The 23881-nt window shown below is 44.9% G+C and overlaps 1 protein-coding gene across 2 annotated transcripts in view; it reads left to right on the top strand.

The window, feature by feature from the left end:
• The window catches only part of THSD4 (thrombospondin type 1 domain containing 4), a 585083-nt gene that overhangs the window by 113778 nt on the left and 447424 nt on the right, over positions 1-23881 (top strand). For both annotated transcript variants that reach the window (XM_037137274.2, XM_053656867.1), the window contains one exon: positions 9970-10417. In XM_037137274.2, coding sequence (XP_036993169.2) covers positions 9970-10417 — 448 coding nt within the window. The remainder of the gene's footprint in view (positions 1-9969; positions 10418-23881) is intronic.

Raw genomic sequence — 23881 nt, 5'->3', positions numbered from 1 at the left:
AGTCACAATGTCTGTGTATTTAAGTTTTAAGTGTACTGACTTGGTTTCTCTTAGTGGCATTGCCTGTATAGCAGACACGGCTTCACAGAGTTCTGATGGCAGATTCCTGCATTTGCTTCTTATGACCCTCCCACATCCATCATTACATTTTTAAAAATTCGGTGGAAAACAGGTTAGTGTTTTTCATATTACTTTCGTATATTGAAATCCTGTGCAGAAGGTAAAAAAAAATTTTATGGTGGCACAAAGGATAAGAAATGACAAGTAAATCTGTCTGCTTTCCACTGGTGGAAGTCTGCTTCCCAGAGGGAATCATTGCCTGTTCATTGGTGTCAGTTCAGAAGTGTGTCCTGCATACACACACACATATGCATTTTTACACAGGGCACATCTTTTTTCCTGGGTAGTCTTCGGTGTCTTGTTCTTTCTCACTTAACTGTATTTTGGAGGTGATTCTGCATCAGTACATGCATCTGCCTCCCTCTCTTCAACAGACACATAGCGCTCCACTGTGTGCTCTGGTAGTTTGCAGAATTTAGCTCACTCATTATTCTCCTGTTTAATGATGCTTAGGCTGTGTTTCAGATTTACAATTTTTTAAAAATATATTTTATTGATTATGCTGTTACAGTTGTCTCATTTTCCCCTTTATTCCTCTCCGCCCTTCACACCCACTCCCACCCACATTCTCCCCCTTTAGTTCATGTCCACAGGTCATACATATCAGTTCCTTGGCTTCTTTCTATATGTCCTATACTATTTTTAACCTTCCTCTGTCTATTTTTTTAATAAAAATTGTATTTATTTATCTTTAGAAGGGAAGGGAAGGAGAGAGAGAGAGAGAGAAACGTCAATGTATGGTTGCCTCTTGTGCATCCCCTGCTGGGAACTGGCCTGCAACCCAGGCATGTGCCCTGACTGGGAATTGAACCACAGTTGTTTGGTTTGCAGGCTCGCACTCAATCCACTGAGCTACACCAGCCAGGGCCCTCTGTCTATTTTGTACCTACCACTTATGCTTCTTATTCCCTATACTTCCCCCCTCTCTCCCCCTCCCACTCCCCTGCTGATAACCCTCCATATGATCTCCATTTCCGTGATTCTGTTCCTGCTCTTGTTGTTTGCTTAGGTTTTTTTTCTTCTTGGTTGTTAATAGTTGTGAGTTGGTTGTCATATTTTTGACCTTCTTTTCCTTAGATAAATTCCTTTAACATTTCGTTTAATAAGGGCTTGGTGATGATGAACTCCTTTAACTTGACCTTATCTGGGAAGCGCTTTATCTTCCATTCTAAATGAAAGCTTTGCTGGATAGAGTAATCTTGGATGTAGGTCCTTGGCTTTCATGACTTGGAATACTTCTATTCAGCCCCTTCTTGCCTGTAAGTTCTCTTGAGAAATCAGCTGACAGTCTGATGGGAACTCCTTGGTAGGTAATTGTCTTCTTTTCTCTTGCTGCTTCTAAGATTCTCTCCTTATTTTTTTATCTTGGGTAATGTAATTATGATGTACCTTGGTGTGTTCCCTCTTGGGTCCAACTTTTTCGGGACTCTTTGAGCTTCCTGGACTTCCTGGAAGTCTATTTCCTTTGCCAGATTGGGGAAGTTCTTCTTTATTATTTTTTTCAAATAAATTTTCAATTCCTTGCTCTTCCTCTTCCCCTTCTGGTACCCCTATTATTCAGATATTAGAACGTTTAAAGATGTCCTGAAGGTTCCTGAGCCTCTCCTAATTTTTTTGAATTCTTGTTTCTTCATTCTTTTCTGGTTGAATGTTTCTTTCTTCCTTCTTCCATTGATTTGAGTCTTGGTTGCCTTCCTGTCATTGTTGGTTCCCTGTACATTTTCCTTTATTTCATTTTTTGTAACCTTCATTTTTTCTCTATTTTGTGACCATACTCAATCAATTCTCTGAGCTTTCTGATTACCAGTGTTTTGGACTGTGCTTCTGATAGGTTGGCTATCTCTTCATTGCTTAGTTGTATTTTCTGGAGCTTTGATCTGTTCTTTGACTTGGGCCATTTTTTTTTGTTTGTTTGTTTCAGTATGCTGGTTGCATAGTAAGGGGCGGAGCCTTAATTGTTCACAGGACAGGGCAACCTGTGTTGCTGATGCTGTCAGTGGGGGAGGGGTCCGAGAGGGAACAATGGCACTTACTCCGCTCTCCGCCAGCTTTTAGTCACTTCCCCGATATCCACAATGAAATTGGACCTTTCTTGTGCTGATTCCTGGGTGGATGGGCTTGTGTACATTCTAGGACCCTGTGGGTCTCTCCAGTGAACTCTCCTGTGAGGCTGGGAGTTTCTCCTGCTGCTACTGCAGCCCCCACAGGTGTTTTCAGTCAGAGGTTTGAGGCTTTATTTCTCTGCACTGGGACCCTGGGTTTTGAGGTCTGTCTCCCGTTTTCCGCACGGTTTATCTGCGCGTGAATGTGGGACTGCCACATCTGCCAGCCACCACCTTGTAATGAGTCCTCTCCACTCTGGCTGTGCGACTCTGCCCTTCCTATCAGTCTGAATGAATGTTTCTTTTTTCACTCCTTGGTTGTCAGACTTCCATACAGTTCGATTTTCTGTCAGTACTGGTTGTTTTTTGTTTTTAAATTTGTGTTCTTCTTTTGGCTTTGCGAGGAGGCGCAGTGTGCCTACCTACACCTCCATCTTGGCCAGAAGTCCCTGATTTACAATTTATAATCATACTCATATATATGCAAGATGCAATTGATTTTTGTATAGCTGGTGTGGTTCCTGAGCCTCTATTTCTGCTGCTGCAGGAAAACAGCCAATTCCAGGAAATTCTGGTGCTCAGACACATCATATAAAACATTATCAATCAGGGTTTATATTGGTTCAGTGGGGATTCTCGCCCCCCTCTCCCTGGGTGACCTGAATCCCCAGGTGAAGGGCTCTGTGCTGAGTTGGTGAAGGGACAGGATGTCCGCTCTCCTCACTGCTGCCTTTCTCCCCTCCTGCCACCATTTCCACAAAGACCCTTTTACATGGCCCGGAGCATACACGGGGGGCCATCCACCTTTACCCTTTCCGCCCATGCCCTGGTCAGTGGCCGGGTGGGATGTGGGCTTACCCACAGAGCATGCGGGTCCCTTCTGTCCCAGGCTCCTAAACAAATCTGGAGTGTCTATTGCTTGATCTCTGCTCACTGCCACTCAGCCCTTCCCTCCTCTGCCTGCTCGGCGAATGTTTAATTTCCTTTGGTTTGAGGAAATACTTCCTAGGCCATAGCACCTTCATCATTTCCTCTAGTACAAACTGTGCCTGTACTCTCCCTGCCTCGGACTTTGGCTTGTGACAGACAAAGCGTAGTGTTTCAGATTCTAAAGAGACCTGTTCCCGTTTTTTTGTGCTGATCTTTGGTTTTCTCTTCTCTGGCTGTAATCAAGGTTATTCAAGAGGCACGGTGGAGTGGGCGCGGGTGGGGGAGGAGAGGTTACTGAACACGTGGTTCTACTCAGGTTGCTCCAGGTGTCCCCCCTGCTGAACAGGGCTGCCCTGAGGAGCCTGGAGCCCTCGTTTCTGTGCACCTCTGTAAGTACTTGAGACGTTAATCCTACTTAGGACTCCTATGGCTCAGTGTCTTTTTAACATGTCTATGAAAACCTCTTTAAAAATGCATTTGGTCATACTAATAGGTTTTGGAAAAAGCATTTTACTTGATAATTGAAAGTTACATCTCCCTCCCCTCTCCCCAGACTTAAAATGCCAGTTGGAAATGCCCTGTTTCCTCAATGAGAGGGGAGAGGGAGGGAGAATGTGGCATTCTGGAGGCCGTATCTGCATTCGTGAGTAGGAGCCTATGATGTTTGTCTTATTCTCTCAGGCCTATCTTCAGTGCTAAGACTGGACAGGTAAATCAAAACATTGACTGAGTAAGTTTAGTTTTGGCCTATAATGTCAGTGCAAAGTACAAATGTGACATGAACGATCCCTTCAAATAAATGTAGACTATTCATCAGATAGAGCAAGATTTCGTAAGTTCTCTGATTTTCTCAACAGCCTCTAGTGCAGGGGCGCCATCCACTTTGGTTCCCTGGGCTGTCTCAGGAATAAATCATCTTCTACTCTGCAAGCCTCCTTCCCATCTGCCCTGTGGAAGAATTGATGTCTGTTTACCTAACCACTCAATCTAGGAACCTGGCTGCAGGGAATGCCACCTTTGTAATGCTGTACAACCCAGAATCTAAGGGCAAAGCACTGTGAGCAGGGGCAGCTGACTCAGGGCTCCAACTGGGGCTGCAGGCTCAGGGGGCTGGGCTTCTTGCAGGCTGGTTCCAGGGCTGCTGCTCTGAAGGATACGGTGGCCCACGTGTGGTTCATGTTAGCACAGCTGAGAAAGGGTAAGCCTCTCACAGAGACTTGACTGAGCTCTAAGGGAAAACAAAAGGGATAAACCTGGAGAGTGTAAGAAATACAAACAGCTTGGCTTCTGGAGAGCAGGGTCTCACTCTGTTTGGTTTACTCTGTACTGGAAACTAAGGAAAGAGGTGCAATGCCATCTCCTAGCTGCAAGCAGCGGACAGACAGCCTCATCTGGTGGCTTTCCTGCTCTGCCAGGCATGCATGGAGCACCATGGACCTCTGAATTCTTCCCCTGAACTCCTCCCTGAGAACTTGTTAGAAATGCACATTTTCAGTCCCCACCTCAGATCTGAATCAAACTTTGCACATGGCGTTCAATGACCATTTGAACAATTTAAATGAGATTTCCAGGTAACTCTGTTGCTTGCTTAAGTTTGAAAATGACTGAGATGGAAAATAGAGGAAGAATTAGAGGTGAGCAAAGAGGATGAATTTTAGCCTGAATGTGTTGAGTTTTAGATTTCTGTGAGGCTGTCAAAGTGTGGACTCGGTACCCACAGCATCAGCGTCACCTGGGAGCTTGTTAGAAATGCAGAATCAGAGGCTGTATGTTGACAAGATCCCCAGGTGACTTTCATGCACATTACAGGTGACAAGCAGACTCTAGTCTGGAGCAGTGGTCCCCAACCTTCCTGGCCCCAGGGACCAGTTTTGTAGAAGACAATCTTTTTTTATGGACCAGGGAATAGGGGGATGGCTTTGGGATGATTCAAGTGCGTTACATTCAAGCTTACCTCCTGCTGTGTGGCCAGTTCCTAACAGGCCCAGTCTGCAGCCTGGAGGTTGGGGACCTCTGGCCTAGAGGTTAGTTGGATCTGTGCGGTTGACTTGCAGGACAGGGGTTTGGACAGGGAATAGAAATATGGGTGTTGTCAGATACGGGTGATGGTTGTAGATGACACATTTCCAGCACTGCTGCCCAGTTAGGAGCCTGGATGTGGAATCATCACACTGATTAGCATTAACATCACAAAGCTGCACAACATCACACATAATGAGCCCCTGGATGGCAGCCAGCATGTTGTGAGGAAAATGTTTTATGTGTTTATTACCCTTTCCAAAATGCTATTTGCAGCCATTATCTCAAAAAACAACAATTTCCACTGAACCCATGGCAGGTCACCGGAAGAGCTGGGCCTGGCCCTGGCGCCAGAACGCTTGCTGTGGCATTTGGTCCATGAGCCGTGCCGTGGGGAAGGGGCTCTGTATCTACTACGCATGTCGTCAGGGCTGGGCGTGTGGCCAGGCAGGACAGCGTCACACACAGTGCTCAGTAGACGTTCCTAGAAGTTGCTCGGTAAAGGTTTGTGTGTTAAAGGTTGTGGAAACAAATGATGGAAAACATGACAGAAACTGCTTTTAGATTTAAAAAATGTGTTCCTGTTAGTAACCTCTATTTGATCTTTACAACATCATTGTTAATAGATAAAATAGATATTACTCATGTAAAAAATAACATCTTTATTGAGATAAATTAACATACCATAAAATTCATCATTTGACGTGTGTAATTCAGTGGTTTTTAGTATATCCACGAGGTTGTTCAACCATCATCACTATCTAATTACAGAATGTTTTCATCATCCCCAAAAGAAATCCTGTATCCTTAGCATCGTTCCTTGTTCTCCTCTCCCACAGCCCCTGGCAACCACCAGCCCACTTCCTGTCTCTGTGGAGTTGCCTCTTCTGGGCAGTTCATAGAAGTGGAAGTGTAGAAAACATGCCTTTTGTGGCTGGCTCCTTTCACTTAGAACGTGTTCAAGGTTCACCTGTGCCATAGGTGAATGGGAGATGAATACTTCATCCCTGTTGCGGCTGAGTAGTATACTACTATTTTGTTTGTCCGTTCTCACTTGAAAGACATTTGGGTTAAGATTTTGTGTGGACATATGTTTTCATTTCTGTGGGTGTGTACCCAGGATTGGAATTGCTGGTGCATGTGGTAACTCTATATTTCACTTTCTGAGGAATGTCTAGATAGTTTTCCAAAGCAACTGCACCATTTTTCATCCCCACCAGGAATGTGTGAGGGTTCTAGTTTCTCTGCATCCTCTTCAACACTTTTATTATCTGTCCTTTTTCTCATAGCCATCCTAGTGGGTCTACTCCCATTTATCAGTAAGAAAACTGAGGGCACAGTCTTTTCCAAAGTTTGTTGAGCTATTAAATGGCCAAGCCAGAACATTTTTTAATGTTCACGCAAATACTTGTATCATGCATGCTCTATGCTAGTCGGTATTTGAGTCTGTTGCTCTTACTAAGTTGTTTATTCTTTGCAACAACCCATGAGAAAGATGCTATCATCATATTTATTTATAAACTGAGGACTGGGCTAGGGCGAGGCCTTTAGGTAAAAAACTTAAGAAGATATTACTCTTGGGTTTAACCAGAACCTACCTGATGCTACATGCTTCACCAGCCTCATCCTAGTCTTGGACCTATTTGAAGAAACTGAGGCATCAGAAGACTGAGTAATTTTTTCAAAGGTTCAGTAAGTAAGTATGTAAATCAGTAAGTAGCAGAGGTGGGATATAAACCCAGGAACCCTGGCTTCAGAGTCCAAGTCATTCATTAACCACTATGCCACACTGGCATGCATATCTTTGCTCTTCAAACCAGGCTTTTTCTGTTTCTTTCTTAAGGCTTCACTTTCTGGAATTAGTCAGAGCTTTGACAAGAGGGGAGGCCATAGTAAAATTCTGGCGATGGGTTATGGGGAGCCCAAGCAGAACTAATCAGCTTAGCAGCCCCCCAGGCATCTACTGCATGGGCCCCTGGGAGGGTAACTGGCCACAAGGTTCCCCTCGGCCACATCTGTGCTTATTATCCCAACTATGCATAAATCTGCCTGGTTCATGTAAGCCGCTCTGCAAGTGGCCTGCTGGGGAGGAGGCCATTGTGAACCGTCAGGCTGATTAGCTCTGACCAGCTGTGAGGGAAACATGCGTCCTTGTGGCCAAATGGGGTTGAACCTTTGGCGGTTCCAAGTGCTCCGAGTCAAGCATTCAGAAATCACATCTCTCATGATCACACCCTAATTGCTTATTCTCTCGAGTCTGATTCTCAGAATTAGCTTGTCATTGTTTACAAATGATCATCTTTCAAATGGTGGTGCTATTCGTGGGTTTTGAATGGTTCTCCTGCTTGGACAGAGCCTCCCAGAAGGCAGTGCGAATACAAAAATATACATTTGCACATTTGCACATGTATGCATTACCCCCTCAGGAGTGATGGGCAGCCTTTGAAAAGATGCTTATGCAAGTCCTCAGCCACCAGCAGGTGCCCCGCCTCCTCTGCCCCCGGGGGGGTTGAGGGCCAGTCAGCCCTCACGGGGTGAGCTGCAGCGTGCAGTATGGCCTAGGACAGCAGTTTTTATAGATGTCACAAACTCAGAGATTTTTGTTTTTAATTTATTCCTATATTTCTTCAATAACATGATACCTTTGGCTGTTGAATTTTCACCATTTTGTTTGGAATTTCAATTTTCTGCCACGACTTTGTTTCTCAGAGCTGTGGGTCTGTGGACCAGCAGCCCCAGCATCACTTGGGAGCTTGTAGGAGATGCAGAACCTCAGGCCCCGCCTCAGACCTCCTGAGTCAGGGCCTGTCTCTCAGCAAGTGGTCCGCAGGTGGTTCCCGGGCACATTCAAGTTGAGAAGCTCTGCTCCACGCCCCCATTTCTGTTACCTTCGGCTGGGGGTCTCCACCCAGTATTTACTTTGAGGCTAGAAATTTTGGTAGGCTTTCAGATCTTTAAAAAAAAAAAAAAGACACCCACATACACACACAGAGAAATTCTTTCCTTTGCCTTTGCATGATGTCATTCATTTTACCTGGCCTGCATGAGAAAGAAAAACGCAAATTAACATTCAAGTTATACATATTTTTAAGACTAACTTCTTAAATGCATCTCTTAAAGCAATACGCTGGATCCCCCATCATTAACAGAGTCCCAAGTGTTGCCAAGATTAATCGAGAAGTGCCTAAAGGCAAAATAAGCACTGTAGCATAGTTTAATTCAAAGCCATATCAGCTAAGAATGAAGGTACAATTAGTGATAAAGATGTTAATAATTAGTTGTGGTCTGTTAAATTTTATATTCTGTGTGGTTATGTACAGTGAAGAAAGAATTTCCTCACGAGGGCAAAAAACTAATGTTCCACCTTGATTGCTATTTTAATGTGCTTATTTTAATGGGGCCATCTTGTAGAAACCCTTGGGCATCTTTCCAATTTTACGTAAAAGTAGAATTAGTTATTATGGAAGCACATAAGTTTAGAGCTGGAACGACCTTCGCAGTCATTTAATCCAGTTCAGTCATTTTACAAATAAGAGTTATATGGCTTACTTAAGTCCTTCCACAGAATGTTGGACCCTGTGCTTCCCAAGTCGCAGAGCAGGGGTGGCGAAACCTTCTCGGATCCCTCCAGACCACAGGGCTCCCTCTTGCCTCAGAGTTCCCAAAGCACGTTTCGGCAGTGCCTCAAAGGCCTTTATCCTGCCCTGCGTGATGTTCTAGTAATTTCAGCCACAGTAACTTCCTGATCTTTTTTTTTCTGATAATAGTTTGTGGGTTTTTTTTCTCACTCAACTATGCCTGATATTTCAGACCCTAGTTGCTTTCAGTTGTAAGGCCGAGGTCCTGAGAGCCACGTTGGATTCATCTTGTGCTTCTTTCCCATTCCCTTGCAATACCAACAGTTGTCGTGTGGTAAGTTTACATGCAACCTACGCTGGAGCTCATTCGAGCTGATTGTGTCTCCATGATGGCAGCTTGAAATTGGCCTTGGTGGGAGTATTTATACTACGGAAATGAGAAAATGCTACAACTCTCCCCCCTCTGGAATGCCAGTTGTCAAGCACTTCCAAACACACCACTGTTTATATGATTTTCATAAGGTTTCACGAGGCAACAGGCCTCGACAAAATCCACACCGACAGGAAGATGGCTGCTGACCCGATGTTTGGCATGGGTTGCCTGGAGAGTGATGGAGTCTCCAGTCGCTGAACCTCCTCTCATTTCTTCAGGGATTAAGTTTGACCCAGCACAAGTCAGGCCCAGGACTGCACTAGAATTTGGTTGCTTAGCTAAGTTCTACCTACCTGGAAAAGCTATTTGGGCATAAATGGTAATGGAAATAGGGTCTGAAATATCAGGCATAGTTGAGTGAGAAAAAACCCCCACAAACTATTATCAGAAAAAAAAAGATCAGGAAGTTACTGTGGCTGAAATTACAATTATATCTTATACTTCTCGAAAAACCTTCAGTGGGTCCCTACAACCCATGTAAATACCCAACCCCCCTGACATAAGTTATGTACCAACCACCGCTTACCATCGTAACCCCATTTTCAACCCCTGACATCACACATGGCTGATTCCTTCCTTCACCCCACCTTCCAGCCTCTGCAGAGCCTTGTTCCAGCCCCCACAACACTTGCTGCTCTGGGAATGCCCCCTCTAACTCCCTGCCCCACCATAGACTCTCTCCCAGGCTTTCATTTCTGTCCAGTCCCTCTACTGTGGACCAGAGCTTCTGGGTGAACATGACAGTTCCCTTGACTGTTCATCTCCTCTTTTGTGTGTCTTTCTGTAGCAGCAGGACCCGAGGTCCCATCGGCCCTGGCAAGTATGGCTATGGGAAGGCCCCGTACATCTTACCACTGCAGACGGACTCCGCACACTCACCGCAGAGGCTTCGGAGGCAGAAGCCCTCATCGCGGCAATCCAGATCCCAGGGGGCATCTAGTCCTAGCCATGGCTATAGCCCGCCAGCCCACCGGGCCCCCCACCATGGACCTCTGTACCAGAGTGACAGTGGCCCTCGTTCTGGACTGCAGGCCTCAGAGACCTCCATCTACCAGCTCCCTTTGACCTATGACCAAGGCTTCCCTGCAGCTTCAAGTCTCTTCCACAGCCCAGAACTTAGTAGCAGCCATGCCATGGGGGCCCCCAGGGCAGCCCAGAGCTTTTCCCAGGCAGGCCGGTCCGCAGCCATCTCCTGCATTGGGGCCTATCGCCAGTACAAGCTGTGCAACACCAACGTGAGTACCCCGCCAATCCAGGTCTGCACGATGGCCCCTCTTCCTTCCTGTTGGATGGCAGTGAACACGCGGAAGACACAAGACTTGGCTTTTCTAGGCCATGTTTTTGTATTTTGTAGGTTTTTTGGATAGAGGGGGGCAGAATGGAGTGAAAAAGAAATAAAAGGGAAAACATTGCTATGGAGAAATGAGAAGTCCATTAATTAGTTATCTGTTTTATGGATGAACTAAAACATCCTTATTTCTTAAGCAGTTGGTGTCTTACTAAAAAGATAGGTGTGGCAAATCTCATTCCAAAGTACATGGTCAGAATAACTAGTAACCACCACTTGTTTTCCACTGACATCTTTCCCTGGGTCTTCCTGTCAGTAGCTCCCAGGAACTACAGCAACTGTGAACCCCCAGGTGCTCTGTCCCAGCTAGTGCCATTGGATGCTCTGCAGAAAGGGCGGAGACCAAAGGCGGAGGAAGTGGCGGTCCCACACTGAGTCCTCCTTTTTTCACGACCTTGTTCCCCTGTGTGCTAGGCTAATGCTAGGCAGTTTTTAAACCTTCCTTTCTTCCCATTTCTCTCCATTTATGCTCCCCATCTACTTTTCCTTTTTTTTTTTATAAGGTTATGCCTTTAGTAACTTGTGAATAACTTCTTGAATCACTTATTGACAACCTATTGGTGCATATCAAACAACTTCCAAATTCTCAGTGGCTTTATGTGAACAATAGTCTCTGATCGGGGTTGTGGGTCAAGTGCAGTTTGGCTAATTTAGGGGAGCCGGTGGTGGTGCCAAATAAGTGGGAGTTTGGGCATCTGACTAGCATAGGTATCATCCAGTAGGTTTCCCAGGGGCTCCTGCTCCTCCAGGCACAGACGCTTGAGTTACTGGATCACGAGGAAGCCTGATAGTGAGTTGCCTGCTGAAGAGTCCACCCCTAATGAGTAGCGAAGGAAATGATAAATGGCAACTTCTTAATGTGACCAAATGTGATTTTTTAAAACAGCATCAGTTTAGAGACTACATATAAAAAAGAAAGGAATGGAGTGTGTGTAAAGGTTAAATTTCCAAGTTGCCATATTTTTTATTAATAATTTAATCTGCCTTAATACTCCATTACTCAGTAACAGGACAGCTGTTATATATTAGCTTCAATTTCCTCATTAAAAATATATTTCCTGCCATAGAGTCCATAGAAATGACTTAATTTGTGATTTTAATAATTCCTCTAAATGCCTGGAGTGCTTTTTAGCTTGTTCTTACACTGACAGACTTCAGCAATTATTAATTTCTGTAAAGCAGTCATTTTTCTAAAGCCATTACTAATCAGTCAAGTGGTGAGTCTTAAGTGAGCATCGTTGCTTGTCATGTAACAGACCAGGCACCCTGGAAGATGAAAGGGAAGTCCCATCATCTGCCTCGTGGAGTTGTGAGGATCATAAATCAAAAAGAAGTACTTGTGCCTGTGATTAGACATGGTCCCTGTTCTTGAATATCCACTACAATCCTTTTAAAATGAAATGAATTCTTTTCCAATGAAGAACACATTCTCCCATTGACTAGTCTGTTTCTTAGTTTTGAAGACCAACTAAATCATAAGGAGAAGGGAAAGGCAGAGGGCATTTGGTGTGTGTGTGGACCTGAGATCTTGTAAGCATTCATTTCATTTAACCTACATTTTTAAAGCCATGCTCTTTTGCCAGACCTGTGCTGCCAGAAGCAGGGTTGTCTCTCCCCGTGTGTCAGCCGTGGCTCCTCTGGGTTCGGGGGTTACTCCACTACTGAGGAGATTGAATTGCAATGAATCTTTAAGTAGCCTTGTGAATTCATGATGTCTGCTGTCATTTTGGAAATAGGCAAAACAATTTCTCAAACCCAAGACAAAGAAGTGACACTAATAAAATGTTGACAAAGGATCGTGCAGGTGCAATGGCCTTCTCTGCTGTAACATTTTGCAGTGTCCTCCCCAGTGCACGCCACCACCCCGAGCCATACCCTACTCACTCCTGTCGCCAAGCATTCCTTTGAGGTCCTCTTACTACAGGTCTTTTTATGAGCCCACAGCTTCTTGTGATCCGAGCCGTACCCTATGACACTTGCAGTTTTCAAAATTATTTTTGATTTTTCAATTACACTCAACATATTATATTAGTTTCAAGTATACAACCCCATGATTATACATTTATGTAACTTACTGAGAGATCCTTCTGATAGATCTCATACCCATCTCACACCATACATAGTTATTGGAATATTGTTGACTGTGTTTCCTATGCTGTACCTTACATCCCCATGACTGTTCTGCAGCTACTGATTTGTGCTTCTTAATCCCCTCACCTTAGTCACCCAGCCCTTTAACCCCCTCACATTGGCAACTGTCAAAATGCTCTCTGTATCTATGAGTCTGTTTCTGTTCTGCTGCTTCACTTATTCTTTTTTTAGATTCAGTTGTTGATAGATATGTATTTATTGTTCATATTTTTTAATCTTTTTTTCCTTCTTATTAAAGGAGACCCTTTAACATTTTATATAATACTGGTTTGGTGGTGATGAACTCCTTTAGGTTTTCCTCATCTAGGAAGTTCTTTATATGCCCTTCTATTCTAAATGATAGTTTTGCTGGGTAGAGTAATCTTGGTTGTAGTCCTTGCTTTCCATTATTTTGAATATTTCTTGCTGCTCTTCTCTGGCCCACAAAGTTTCTGTTGAGAAATCAGCTGACAGTTACTCCTTTGTAGTTAACTAACTGCTTTTCTCTTGCTGCTTTTAAGAGTCTCTCTTTGTCTTTAACCTTTGCATTTTACTTATGATGTGCCTTGGTGAGGGTCTCTTTGGTCTCATCTTGTTTAGGACTCTCTTCACTTCCTGGACTTGTGTGTCTATTTCCTTCACCAGCTTAGGGATGTTTTCTGTCATTTTTTAAAATAAGTTTTCAATTTCTTGCTCTCTCTTTTCTCCTTTTGTGATGTGAATGCTGCCATGCTTGAAGTTGTCCCATAGGCTTTTTACATTATCCTCATTTTTTGGTTTCCCTTTTCTTTGTTCTGATTAGGTGTTTTCTGCTTCCTTATATTCCAAATTGTTGTTCAGATCTTGGCTTCATCTACTCTATTGTTGATTCCCTGTAAATTATTCTTCATTTCAGTTACTGTATTCTTCATTTCTACCTGGTTATTTTTTATGGTTTCCATGTCCATTTTCATGCTGCTGATGTTCTCTCTCAGTTCCTTGAGCATCCGTATAACCATTGTTTTGAAGTCTGTATCTGGTAGTTGGTTTGATTCTATTTCATTTAGCTTTTCTTTTTCCTGGAGATTTCTCCTGTTCTTTCATTTGGGATCTGTTTGCTTCCACATTTTGGCCACTTTCCTGTGTTTGTTTCTATGTATTACATAGAGCTGCTAGGTCTCCCAGACTTGGTAGAGTGGCCTGATGTAGTAGGTGTCCTTCAGGGCCCAGTGGCTCAGACTCCGCAGTCACCAGAGCTGGGCTGTGTGCTTTGATTGCAGTTGAGCCTTGATTACTTTTCGCATTCAGGGATTGACCCCAGGCTGATTGGCTTCAAGGAACTGCTGGGTGGGAGTGGACCTTAAGGAGCAGGACTTGCTTCAGTGGGACTTTGGTGCTCACCACATCTGCCCCTTGAGTGTGTCACTCCTCAAGGTGATAGGGTTATAATCTGGTATGGTCTGAAGCTGTCTACTAGGTGCATTGCCTCTGGGGCCTCCTGGAAAGAGTAAGGTCATCCATGTCTTGTGCCCTGCCTAGGATCACCCAGCATGAGGTTCAGAGTGATCTGCAAATGGCTGCTACTTGTGCTGGGCTTGGATGTGCCCAGAAGACTGTAATAAAGGCTGGCTGCTCCTAGTGCCAGGCCTGGGGCCACTTAGCAAGAGGTACAGGGTGTGCAGAGGCCAGATGCTGCTTGTGTGGGAGATTTTAGGAAAGTCTGAAGCATGAAGCAAGAGAGGCCATTTGTGCAGAAAAGCCACCGGAAATGGCTTGGGTGGGCCTGAAAGTTGGATCAGGTGGAGTCTTAAGGGGATCACCAGAGCAGGGTAAACAGTGTTAGCCAGGTTGGTGGAGACTCAGATATGGTGCTCCACCCCTGATGGCTTAATGTGGGGAGGGCTCAGAAAAGGAACAATGGCCTCTGCCAGCACTTCTCTCTGGGAGAAAGCTGCCCCCTCCTTAGCTCTCACTCTGATGCCAGACAGTTCTGTTTCTCCCATATGTCCCTGGTGCCTTTCGAGTTACTGCTGTAGTGCTGGAGATCAGAGCAAGTGAGTCTGAGTAACTTCATGCATGGGCCCTTTAACAGGAGCTGCCTGAGACTCCAGAAGCCCTCTAACTCCCTAGCTTTAATCCCCATTGGTTTTTACAGCCAGAAGTTATGGGGACTTCTCTTCCTTGCATTGGAACCATGAGCTGGAGGCCCCGGTGTGGGGCTGGGACCTCTCACACCTCAGGGGAGATATGTGCAGCTGAGATATCCCTCCCGATTATAAACCACCACACATGGGTGTGGGACCAGCCTGTTCTGTGTCTTCACCCCTCCTACAAGGCTCAGTGTGGCCTCTTCTTTAAATCCCTAGATGTAGGACTTTCATTTAGCCACATTTCAGGTGGTTCTGAGGGATGGTTGTTCTGTAGTTTAGTTGCAATTTGATGTGGTTGTGGGAGGATTTGAGTACTGTGTTTACCTCTGCTGCCATCTTCACTGGACATTCTATATCCTATGAACACTTTAAAATTTTCTGTTAGGGGCCCCCAAAACCACTTCTAGGTTTGATGATTGGCCAGGAGGACTCATAGGACTCAGCATGTAGTCATAGGCACAGCTATGATTTATTACAATGAGAGAATACAGAGGAAAATCCACAGAGATAAAGAAAGGCATGCGGGGCCAAGTTCAGAGGAAAGCAGGCACCAGCTTCCATTCCAAGACTCCTCTCCCAGTGGAGTCGCACAGGACACCCTCCATTTGCCAGCAATGAGTTGTGACAACATGTGCGGAGTGTTGTCTACCAGGGAAGCTGGACACAGATTCTGCCCAAAGTTGTTACTGGGGGCTGGACACAAAGGCACTTTCTGCCTGTCACCTACTAAAATTCCAGAGTCCCGAAGGAAAGCAGATGTTTAGCATAAGCTATATTGTTTGTACATATGGTTTGGGCATAGTGAGTCACTCCTATCACTTAGGAGTGGTGGAAGCCCTTTTACAGTCTAAGTTACCAGACACCAGCCAAGGACCCAGGTTGCCAGCAGGCCTTCCTAAGGAGAGTGGTCTCAGTCCTGCTGTGTGAAGTCCTACTTGCTCATTCTCCATGGGGACCCATGTGCTCCAGCCTCCAGCACCAATGACCTTATGTAGACCTTTACATATCCTCTCCCATATCCAATGGGAAGAGATGACATGGATCTCCAAATCCTGCAAATCTTCCTGTTCAAAGAGAGAAAAATTGAAAGAGCAATGTTGTGAAAAATCATACTAATCTAACAGGGAATGTAGGTTATACTTATGTCCTCTTAAAAGATTAAAAAATAATGCTGCATTTGTAGATCTCTTCAGTTGTTATCTGGGAGAAGACAAAGAAGAGAAAGTAGGCCAGGGAAGGCTGGAAATATCTACAGATTTCAGATGCCATTCCTGAAACTAAGTTCCCATATATCCCACCTCAGTTCTGATGGAATGTCCCCTCTCTAAGGCCACTCCAGTTCCACAGCAGAGGGCTCAGCTCTGAGATGTGTGGCAATGTACAGGAGGGGTGGTCTGAGTTAGGGGAGATGGCTTGTATGGCTTCCATATCTCAGAGCAGTGTCTCATCACTGGTGACATCTCCTCTGACAGCACCCTTACAGTCCCATGGTGGGGAAGGTGCAGGTGCCACCTGCAGCTGTTCGTAAGTCATTGCGCTTGGTGCTGGAGCACTTCCTGAGGGGATGAACTCAGCACAGACCGGGAGGCCACAGGGCTGCAGGAGACTCTCTACTGAGGCTGGAACAATTGAGCTGGGCTTCCAAAGATGGCTAAAAAAGAAAAATGAAAAGATAAAGAAGAGCATTTGGGGGCAAAAGAGGCAGCTTGGTCAAAGACTAGAAGGCAAGATTGTGTCAGAAACTCAGGTGTTCCCATACTTGCCACTGGGCAGGGACCCTCCTTCTTTTTTCCCCTCTCACTTTCTCCTATTTTAAATAGTCACAGCCTGAATGGGGAATTTATTCTTTAACATCTCAAAATATAGAAATATCACATGGCCTTGCTTGACTTCTGTGCATGAGATAGATGAGCAAGAAACTCTTTAAAATACAGTGAAAAGTCAGAACACAATTTTAAGCAACTGGGTAAATTGAAGGTTAGGCCTGCAAGGGATGGGAGCAAAGCTGAGCTGGATGCAAACCTGAGCTGCAACATCAGACTATTGAGTTTTCTCTGGCAAGTAACTTCACTCTCTGAGGACCATCTGTAAAGTGGAGATGATAATTCCTATTCCAGAGGGTTGATGTGAGGTTCAGATCAGGCCATATGTCCATGGACCTTGGCATGGTACGGACACATTGCTAGTAAGTACACCATTTGGACTCGAATGAATGGATGTGGCTTACACGCCTCTCTGTAGATAGGGGTGGAGTAAGCTCTTCCCGTATCTGAGTAGCTTTCAATTCCCAAATGCTAAGTCACAGAATTGTGGATGAAATGGTCAGACTCGCTTGGTCCCCCTTTGCCCTATGGGTTAGATGTGATCAAGAGTCCTTTCCCTTTGCCCAGTAGAGCCCTAACATTTTGGCTGTGATGTAGTTTCAGTGTAATCAGGCTTGGTCATGTATAAAGTGAGGCAAGTGAAACTATAGATAGCTTCATGCTGGTGAAATGTGCACATTTTATATTAAGCCCTATCTTATAATGTCATGTGGAATTTAAAGCATTCTGGGTGCCTTAAAATTGTTAGATTCATATAAGATTATTCTCTGAACTGACACTCTGTAGTTCATAAGTATGAACAATAATAAATGCAGCAGTGTTGATATCTGAATGTCATCTTTAAAGATAAGACAGGTTTTTTTTCTCTCTTGCCTTCGAGTGTGTGAGGAAGTTGAGGTGACACACTCCAGCACAGATAGAACATCTGGGGCCTTTCAGAGCAGATGTCAGTCCCAGCCACCACCAGTGCCACACTCCTGGTCACTCACTGGGCGGGCTCTGGCTTGGAGTGTGTGCACATGCACAGCACTGACATTGAGTGGGGTCAGAGGTCAGGCCCTGGGTCAGGGACACTGAGATTAGCATAAGCTCTGTCCCTAAGGGGCGCAGAGTCCAGTGGAGAGAGTCCTGTAACTAGGTGCGAGCAAGCGCAGAGCACAGGCACCGGTGCACCTGTGCGCAGGCCCGTGGGAGTCTGCAGACAGTGGCAGTGTACCAGGTGTGGATGAGTGTTCTAGGAAGAGGGAGTGGCAGAGACCTGGAAACCCCTGACACGCCCGTCATGGATGAGGAACGAGAAGGGGGCTCTCTGGGAACCTCCCCGTGGAGTCAGGTACTTTTCCAGTGAGCGACGGCTTCACCTGCACGTGTTGAGGACAGCAGTGAGGGAGCGACAAAGGGAGGCATCCCTGCTTTCTCCGCAGCCCCGCACTTTCTCAGCTGCGGCAAAAAAATAGCGAGTATTCAAGGAATCGAGGAAATAGTTGTTTTTTCATTATGGAGGCTCTTGGAAGGCCAAGGCTCAGGAACAATGGAGCTGGAGTCTTCACAGGGGTGCAGCCGGGGAAGGAGAAAACAACTGCAGTTGCTCTCATGCCTGAGGGGACACAAGTTCTACTGGCTGTTTCTAGGATTTTTTATTATTATTTGCTAAATACATTAACAGACAGAGACACTCATGCCCTTTGCGCTGGAGGCGGTGTCTCTGTCCCCACCTTCTCTGTAGCACTCAGAATTCAGGGCTTTCTCCTGGAGAGGGGATGGACGTCTGGCTCCTTCTGGAGAAGGGAGGCCATTAAGGGCAAGGTGGGGATAAGGTTGTAAGTTTTTAAGGCTCTTTGTTGCCCAAGGAGGCTTCATCCTGAGTATAGACAGAGTACACTTCAGTTTGGAGGGGAAGAGCACCCAGGGCTGAAGGCGGCTCTTAGCAAACGGAGATGTGCTCAGCCCTGGGATCTGTGGCTTCCCAGTAAAGTTCCCTGGGGTGAGACCAGCTTCTGACAATGGATTTATCCATGTGGAGTTATTTCTGCCTCACGGTGTGTGAGAATCAAGGGAAGATGTCGAACAATCTCCAGGGTAGTGAGTGAAGCATGCTCCGCACAGGCGGACTCTGATTCTGCCCTGTGTCTGTTCTGGTACTGAATGAAATAGCTCACGACTCCCTGACTGCAGTTTTGAAGAAGAACTTAGCAAGTGGACCAGGCAAAAATTCGGTGCAGTTCTGTAAGGAGTGAGACTTGCCGGGAGCAGTTACTGGATGGACAGGCCCTCTAACGGGAAGTTCAGTGTAACTTTCCATTATCATGAACTTGTCAGCACCCAGCGTATCCAGGAAATACATGCTACTGTCAGTGCTTTTCTATGTTGTCCAGCTTTTCATCTTCTTAGACCACTTGGAATTTGCCACAGAAAGTTTTCCTATTGACTTTCCTCACATTCTATCAGTGGCCTTTTGTATACTGATGTGAAATGTATATGAATATGTAAATATTAAGTGGAAGATTCACATGTAGTTCATAAGTGTGAACTATATGTGTGTGAATCACACACACCTGTATATGAATGGCTCACAGTTGTCACTTTCCGTGATTATAAAAAGTAGTGCCAGTGGTAAGAACTGTAACAGTGGTAGAGAGAGGTATGTGCTGGCCCGCCCCCCAGGATGCGATCACAGTCTCCCCACAACTCCGAGTAGCACGCTCATACCTCTGCTCCGTGATGCGTCAGCTGCAGATTTTCTGTGTTGAGTCCCAACTCTGCGAGGTGAAGAAATCACCCCCTTTCCTCCCGCTTTGCCGATCTCTGCTAGCCACACTTCAACTTTCAGTTACATTTTTAATTACGGGTAGTGTATTAGTAGTTTTTATTTCCTTAATTTATCAGCTTTAGGAAGGATCAGTTACTTCTTGTTTTGTGAGATTAGAAATTTAGTGCCCAAATAATTTGTTAAATTCTTCTCATTGAATTACTTACAGGGGTGGTCAAAAGTAGGTTTACAGTTGTGAGTGATGTACTTTTCAGTTACTAAACCTACTGTAAAAATCACAGCCTGCATGCCTTTTCCCACACGAACAACTGTAAACCTAATTTTGCCCACCGCGTATTTTGGATTCCGTCTTTTTCTCACCTTGACCTGTGAAATCCTTGCAAGAGACTGACAACGGATTCTTCTCTGCATCCTCGATGCGCAACACCTGGCTCATGGCAGGAGTGCGGTGTTTACCTTTAAAGGAGTTTCACATCCTGCCCTGGCAGAGGGAAGGAAACCAGCCTTGCTCAGGTGACCCTGAAGTATAGACACTGGGAAATTTATGCTCCTTGGTGAAGTGGGAGTTTTGAATGTTTTAAAAAGTTTGTATCTTGCCATATACGTCCTGATTAGTTAGAAAGAAACATGTTCTCTTTGAGACCTTCTTAAAGGCACAGAGATATATTAATATTCTAAAGAGGGAGAAATAAGTAAGCACTCCTGGGAAAGGCCGATATTTTTATGGGCCTGTGTCCAGAGTACTTAAAAATATCAAGTTCTTCAGGGTGAATGGGTAGACTTCACCACATTAACTTCCTTTGGGTCTTTATGTACCTGTTAAATGAGAAGGGGACACCTTTCTCTAGGACAGTGATTTCCAACCTTTTTCATCTCATGCCACACATAAATTGGTGACTAAAATTTTGAGGCACACCAAAAAATATATTTTTTGCTGATCTGACAAAAAATGAGCACAATTTTAATTCATTCACCCCAGAATGGCTATTGTTGTGTTGGTTATTATTTTTTTGACAATCTAAGGGAAAAGAGGTCAGTGACCCTGACTAAGTAGTCCAACACTACATATTTTAAAAATTCTTGCTACACACTGGTTGAAAATCACTGCTGTAGGAAAACATTATGGACTTGGATGGGGGGGAAAGTGTTTTCTGTTTGTTTTTTTTAAACCCAAAGCCTTGACTCAACTCTTCTGGACAAACCACTTCTCTGCCTTGAGAGGCGAGCTGGAGTGGCGAGGGCAGCAGAGCAGTTTTCGCAAGGTTGAGCTTGTTCCAAGTAACTTGAGAAAGCAGATATGAAACATATTGGAGAACTGTGCTGGATTACTGGTGAGAAAGTCCGGTCAGTGGTCCTGTTATCCCACAGCTTGGAAACAAAGCCTGTTTCCAGTTGTAGAAGAGAAAGAGGGGGATGTTCGCTCCACACACCTACCTATCAGGCACTTACACTTCTGGAACTGGTGGATTCATCTTTGATATCCACTTAGCTCTTGATTCAGCTAACGTTTATTGAGCATTGCTATTGGCTAGAAACTTTAATGTATTATTAATTTAATTTTCACAAAAATACCCGGGAGGTGGGAGTGGTAATATAGGTTTAGATCAGCAAAGTGCTTTGCCCAGGGTCACATGGCCACTTTCTCATGACAGTGCAGAGATATTTTCTAGATTTTGTTTTTTGGGTTTCCTCACTGTGGTGATGATAAATGCATCGCATGTTGCTATGATAGCTGGTCTTTTGATCAAATCCAGAGCAATGCAAAGGATAAAAAATTGCCCATTTCACCCAGGCACACTCCAAGGTCATGTCTCTTGGTGCCACTTTCATTGTGGATGCTGCTCTGTAGTCTCCTGGGGAACTGAAAGTAATTAATTAACCAAAGGTAAGTGTGTGCTCACCAACAGTGGCCTCTTGAGCGATGAAGTTAGGTACGGCCATTGTCATCTCCGACCAGGGTCACTGGAAACATAGCCCCAGATTCCATAACACTCTGTGACTCATAGCAACCCCAAGCAGTGGTCTAGGTGGAACTTCGGATAGGGCCTGAAGTGCTTTATAAGGACTCAACTTATTGTATTAAAGTGCATCTTTACTTCTCTTTCCATAAGCGACCAATGGAAACATCCCTTCCTCTTTTGCACAGAAGGGAGTCCTTTGAAGAGAGGCCGTGTCCTGGAGCGTTACTCGGCTGTGAAGCACCGCTCTTCCCTGGCCCCGTCCTGAGTCAGCCTGCTCTCTAGCAACATGGCTTTCTCCCTGTCTCAGTTTTCTGGCCTGTAAATTCCAAAAGTCTGTGTCCATGGAAGGGATCAGCTGTCTGCAGAAAATCTGCCCAAAGCTAACTCGTAATATATAAACAATTACTGATAAGCTGAGAGTGACTCAGTCTACAGCATCAGGAAACAGCCCACTTAAAATATAACAAATGTAAGATGACCTGTAACCTGGAATTTTTAACTTCAGAGAGCCTGTAAACTGAAAGGAGATCATATACTGATAAGAGTCTAACAAGTAAAAACAGATCTAATCTACAGGAGATGTGAGACAGAATTTCCATGGCCAGCTTGGTTTTCACCCTCGGCTCCCAGCTTATTAACTTTCCTGTCCACATACTCTCAAGGGCCATCATGGTATAGTGGTTACTAACATGTGTTCTAGACCCCAAGTGCCTGGGTTCAGATCCCAACTGCACCACTTATTAGTCCCATAATCTTGGGCAACTCATTTAACTTTTTTTTTTGTTTTGGCTTTCTTATCTCTAAAGTGGGTATAATAGTTGTCCTAAGGATTAAATGAGCTAATATACATAAATCACATGATGGAGTGTCTGATATTTATGAGGGGATACCAAAAAATTTATTTATGAAAAAACTGTATTTATTCTTCCATGTTTAAACTTCAGTCACCTTCAAAGTACTCTTCATTCGATGCAATACATCTATGGAGACATTTTTTTCTACTGCTCAAAACAGTTTTTAACTCATAGATTTTGATGCTTTTTAGTGCTTCTGCCATTTTTTGTTTCATGTCTTCCACATCAACAAAATGTTTACCTTTGATGGCTTTTTTCATCTGGGGACGCCAACAGAAGAGTGTCACTCGGGATGAGATCAGATGAATAAGGAGGGTGGGGTAGGAGGGCCCAGACCATTTTTGGCCAAAAACTGCTCCATACTCAGCCTGGTGTGGGCAGGTGTGCTCACAAATCACCCATCATGAAATGGGCAAATCCATTTGAGAGTCTTAAAAAAAAAGTTCACTGAAGCCGAATGCAGCCTCTCACAACAACACCAGCTGGCACACTGATACAGGTGGGTTCCTAGAACACTCACCTAGCAGGGGAAGCCTGTGCCACAAGAGGCCCACCCTCCAGAAGATAATTCTGGGGTTCTGGGGGAGTCCCCTCTCATAGTCAGTGCTCAGTAAAAGTGATCTGTTCTTAGTATCACCATCACCGTCACCCTCATCACCTCAGCTGCTTCCTCACCTGTGCCATAATTCTGTCTTAATAACTCACTTCCACCTTTGGGCCTTGCGAGCCTTATGTTTCTCTGACTAGATCCCTCTCCTTCCCAGGAAGTAGCGCCCTGCTTCTACTTGGCAGGTTGCCCGGCATCGTAGGGGTCCCTGCTCAGGGTCACACACAGGGCCATGCCCACCCGCCAGGGCACTTTATACTTCCTGCTGTACCTTCCCATGCTCACTGATAGTAGGATGGCCAATCTCGGAGCTTGGCTGCCCCCTGGCAACTGTAGGTGACTCCCTGCTGTGGACCTGATGCCGCCTGAATTCTCCTGCCTCAGGAGGTGGTAACTGGACCATGCTCAGATATAAAGAACTTGCTGATACCAGGGGCGGGCTACCCTGAGTGACCCATCTACCACAGGTGACTGGCTGGCTTGGCAGATGTGTGTGGATGTAATAAGTACACCTACGCCAGGTGTTTGTGGACATTAAAACCACCATGAGATTATAAACTAGAAGCACATGCAAAAGGGCTTAGGATCAAATGTGCTTGAAAGAGCTCAACTCTGGTAAATTTTATTATGTAACTATTACATATTTATTGTGGAAACATTAGACAATACAAATAAACCAAAAGTTGATTGTGAAGAGAAAATGTCTATGACCCACCTTCCAGAGATAACATTTTTAACTTCTCTCTCTTGGTCTGTTTACACACACACACACACACACACACACACCCTGTAATCATTTTAACACTTTTCACTTAATTGCTTGTGGGTAAATAAACATTTATATAATCAAATACTGAGCACTTCACACTGACTCTGAAGGTGCTTGGGCTCTCTGTTTGGCCTATGGGCACCATTTTTGCTGAGGAAAAGAAGGGTATTGAGCAGACAGACCAAGTTACTTTGGTCCACAGCTTCCAATTCTGGTAGCCGCCACCAGGTTAATTAAGGGTGGCTTCTGGCTGGAGCCTGGCGGCAGAGCAGGGTGGCTTTATGTGGGTGTGGTTATGTGAGGCACGG

Source organism: Artibeus jamaicensis, unplaced genomic scaffold, assembly GCF_021234435.1.
Source record: "Artibeus jamaicensis isolate MK-2021 breed Jamaican fruit bat unplaced genomic scaffold, CSHL_Jam_final scaffold_286, whole genome shotgun sequence".
NCBI classification, from domain to species: domain Eukaryota; kingdom Metazoa; phylum Chordata; class Mammalia; order Chiroptera; family Phyllostomidae; genus Artibeus; species Artibeus jamaicensis.
Note: the sequence above shows the minus strand (reverse complement) of the source record. Positions and strands in the feature narration are given on the sequence as shown.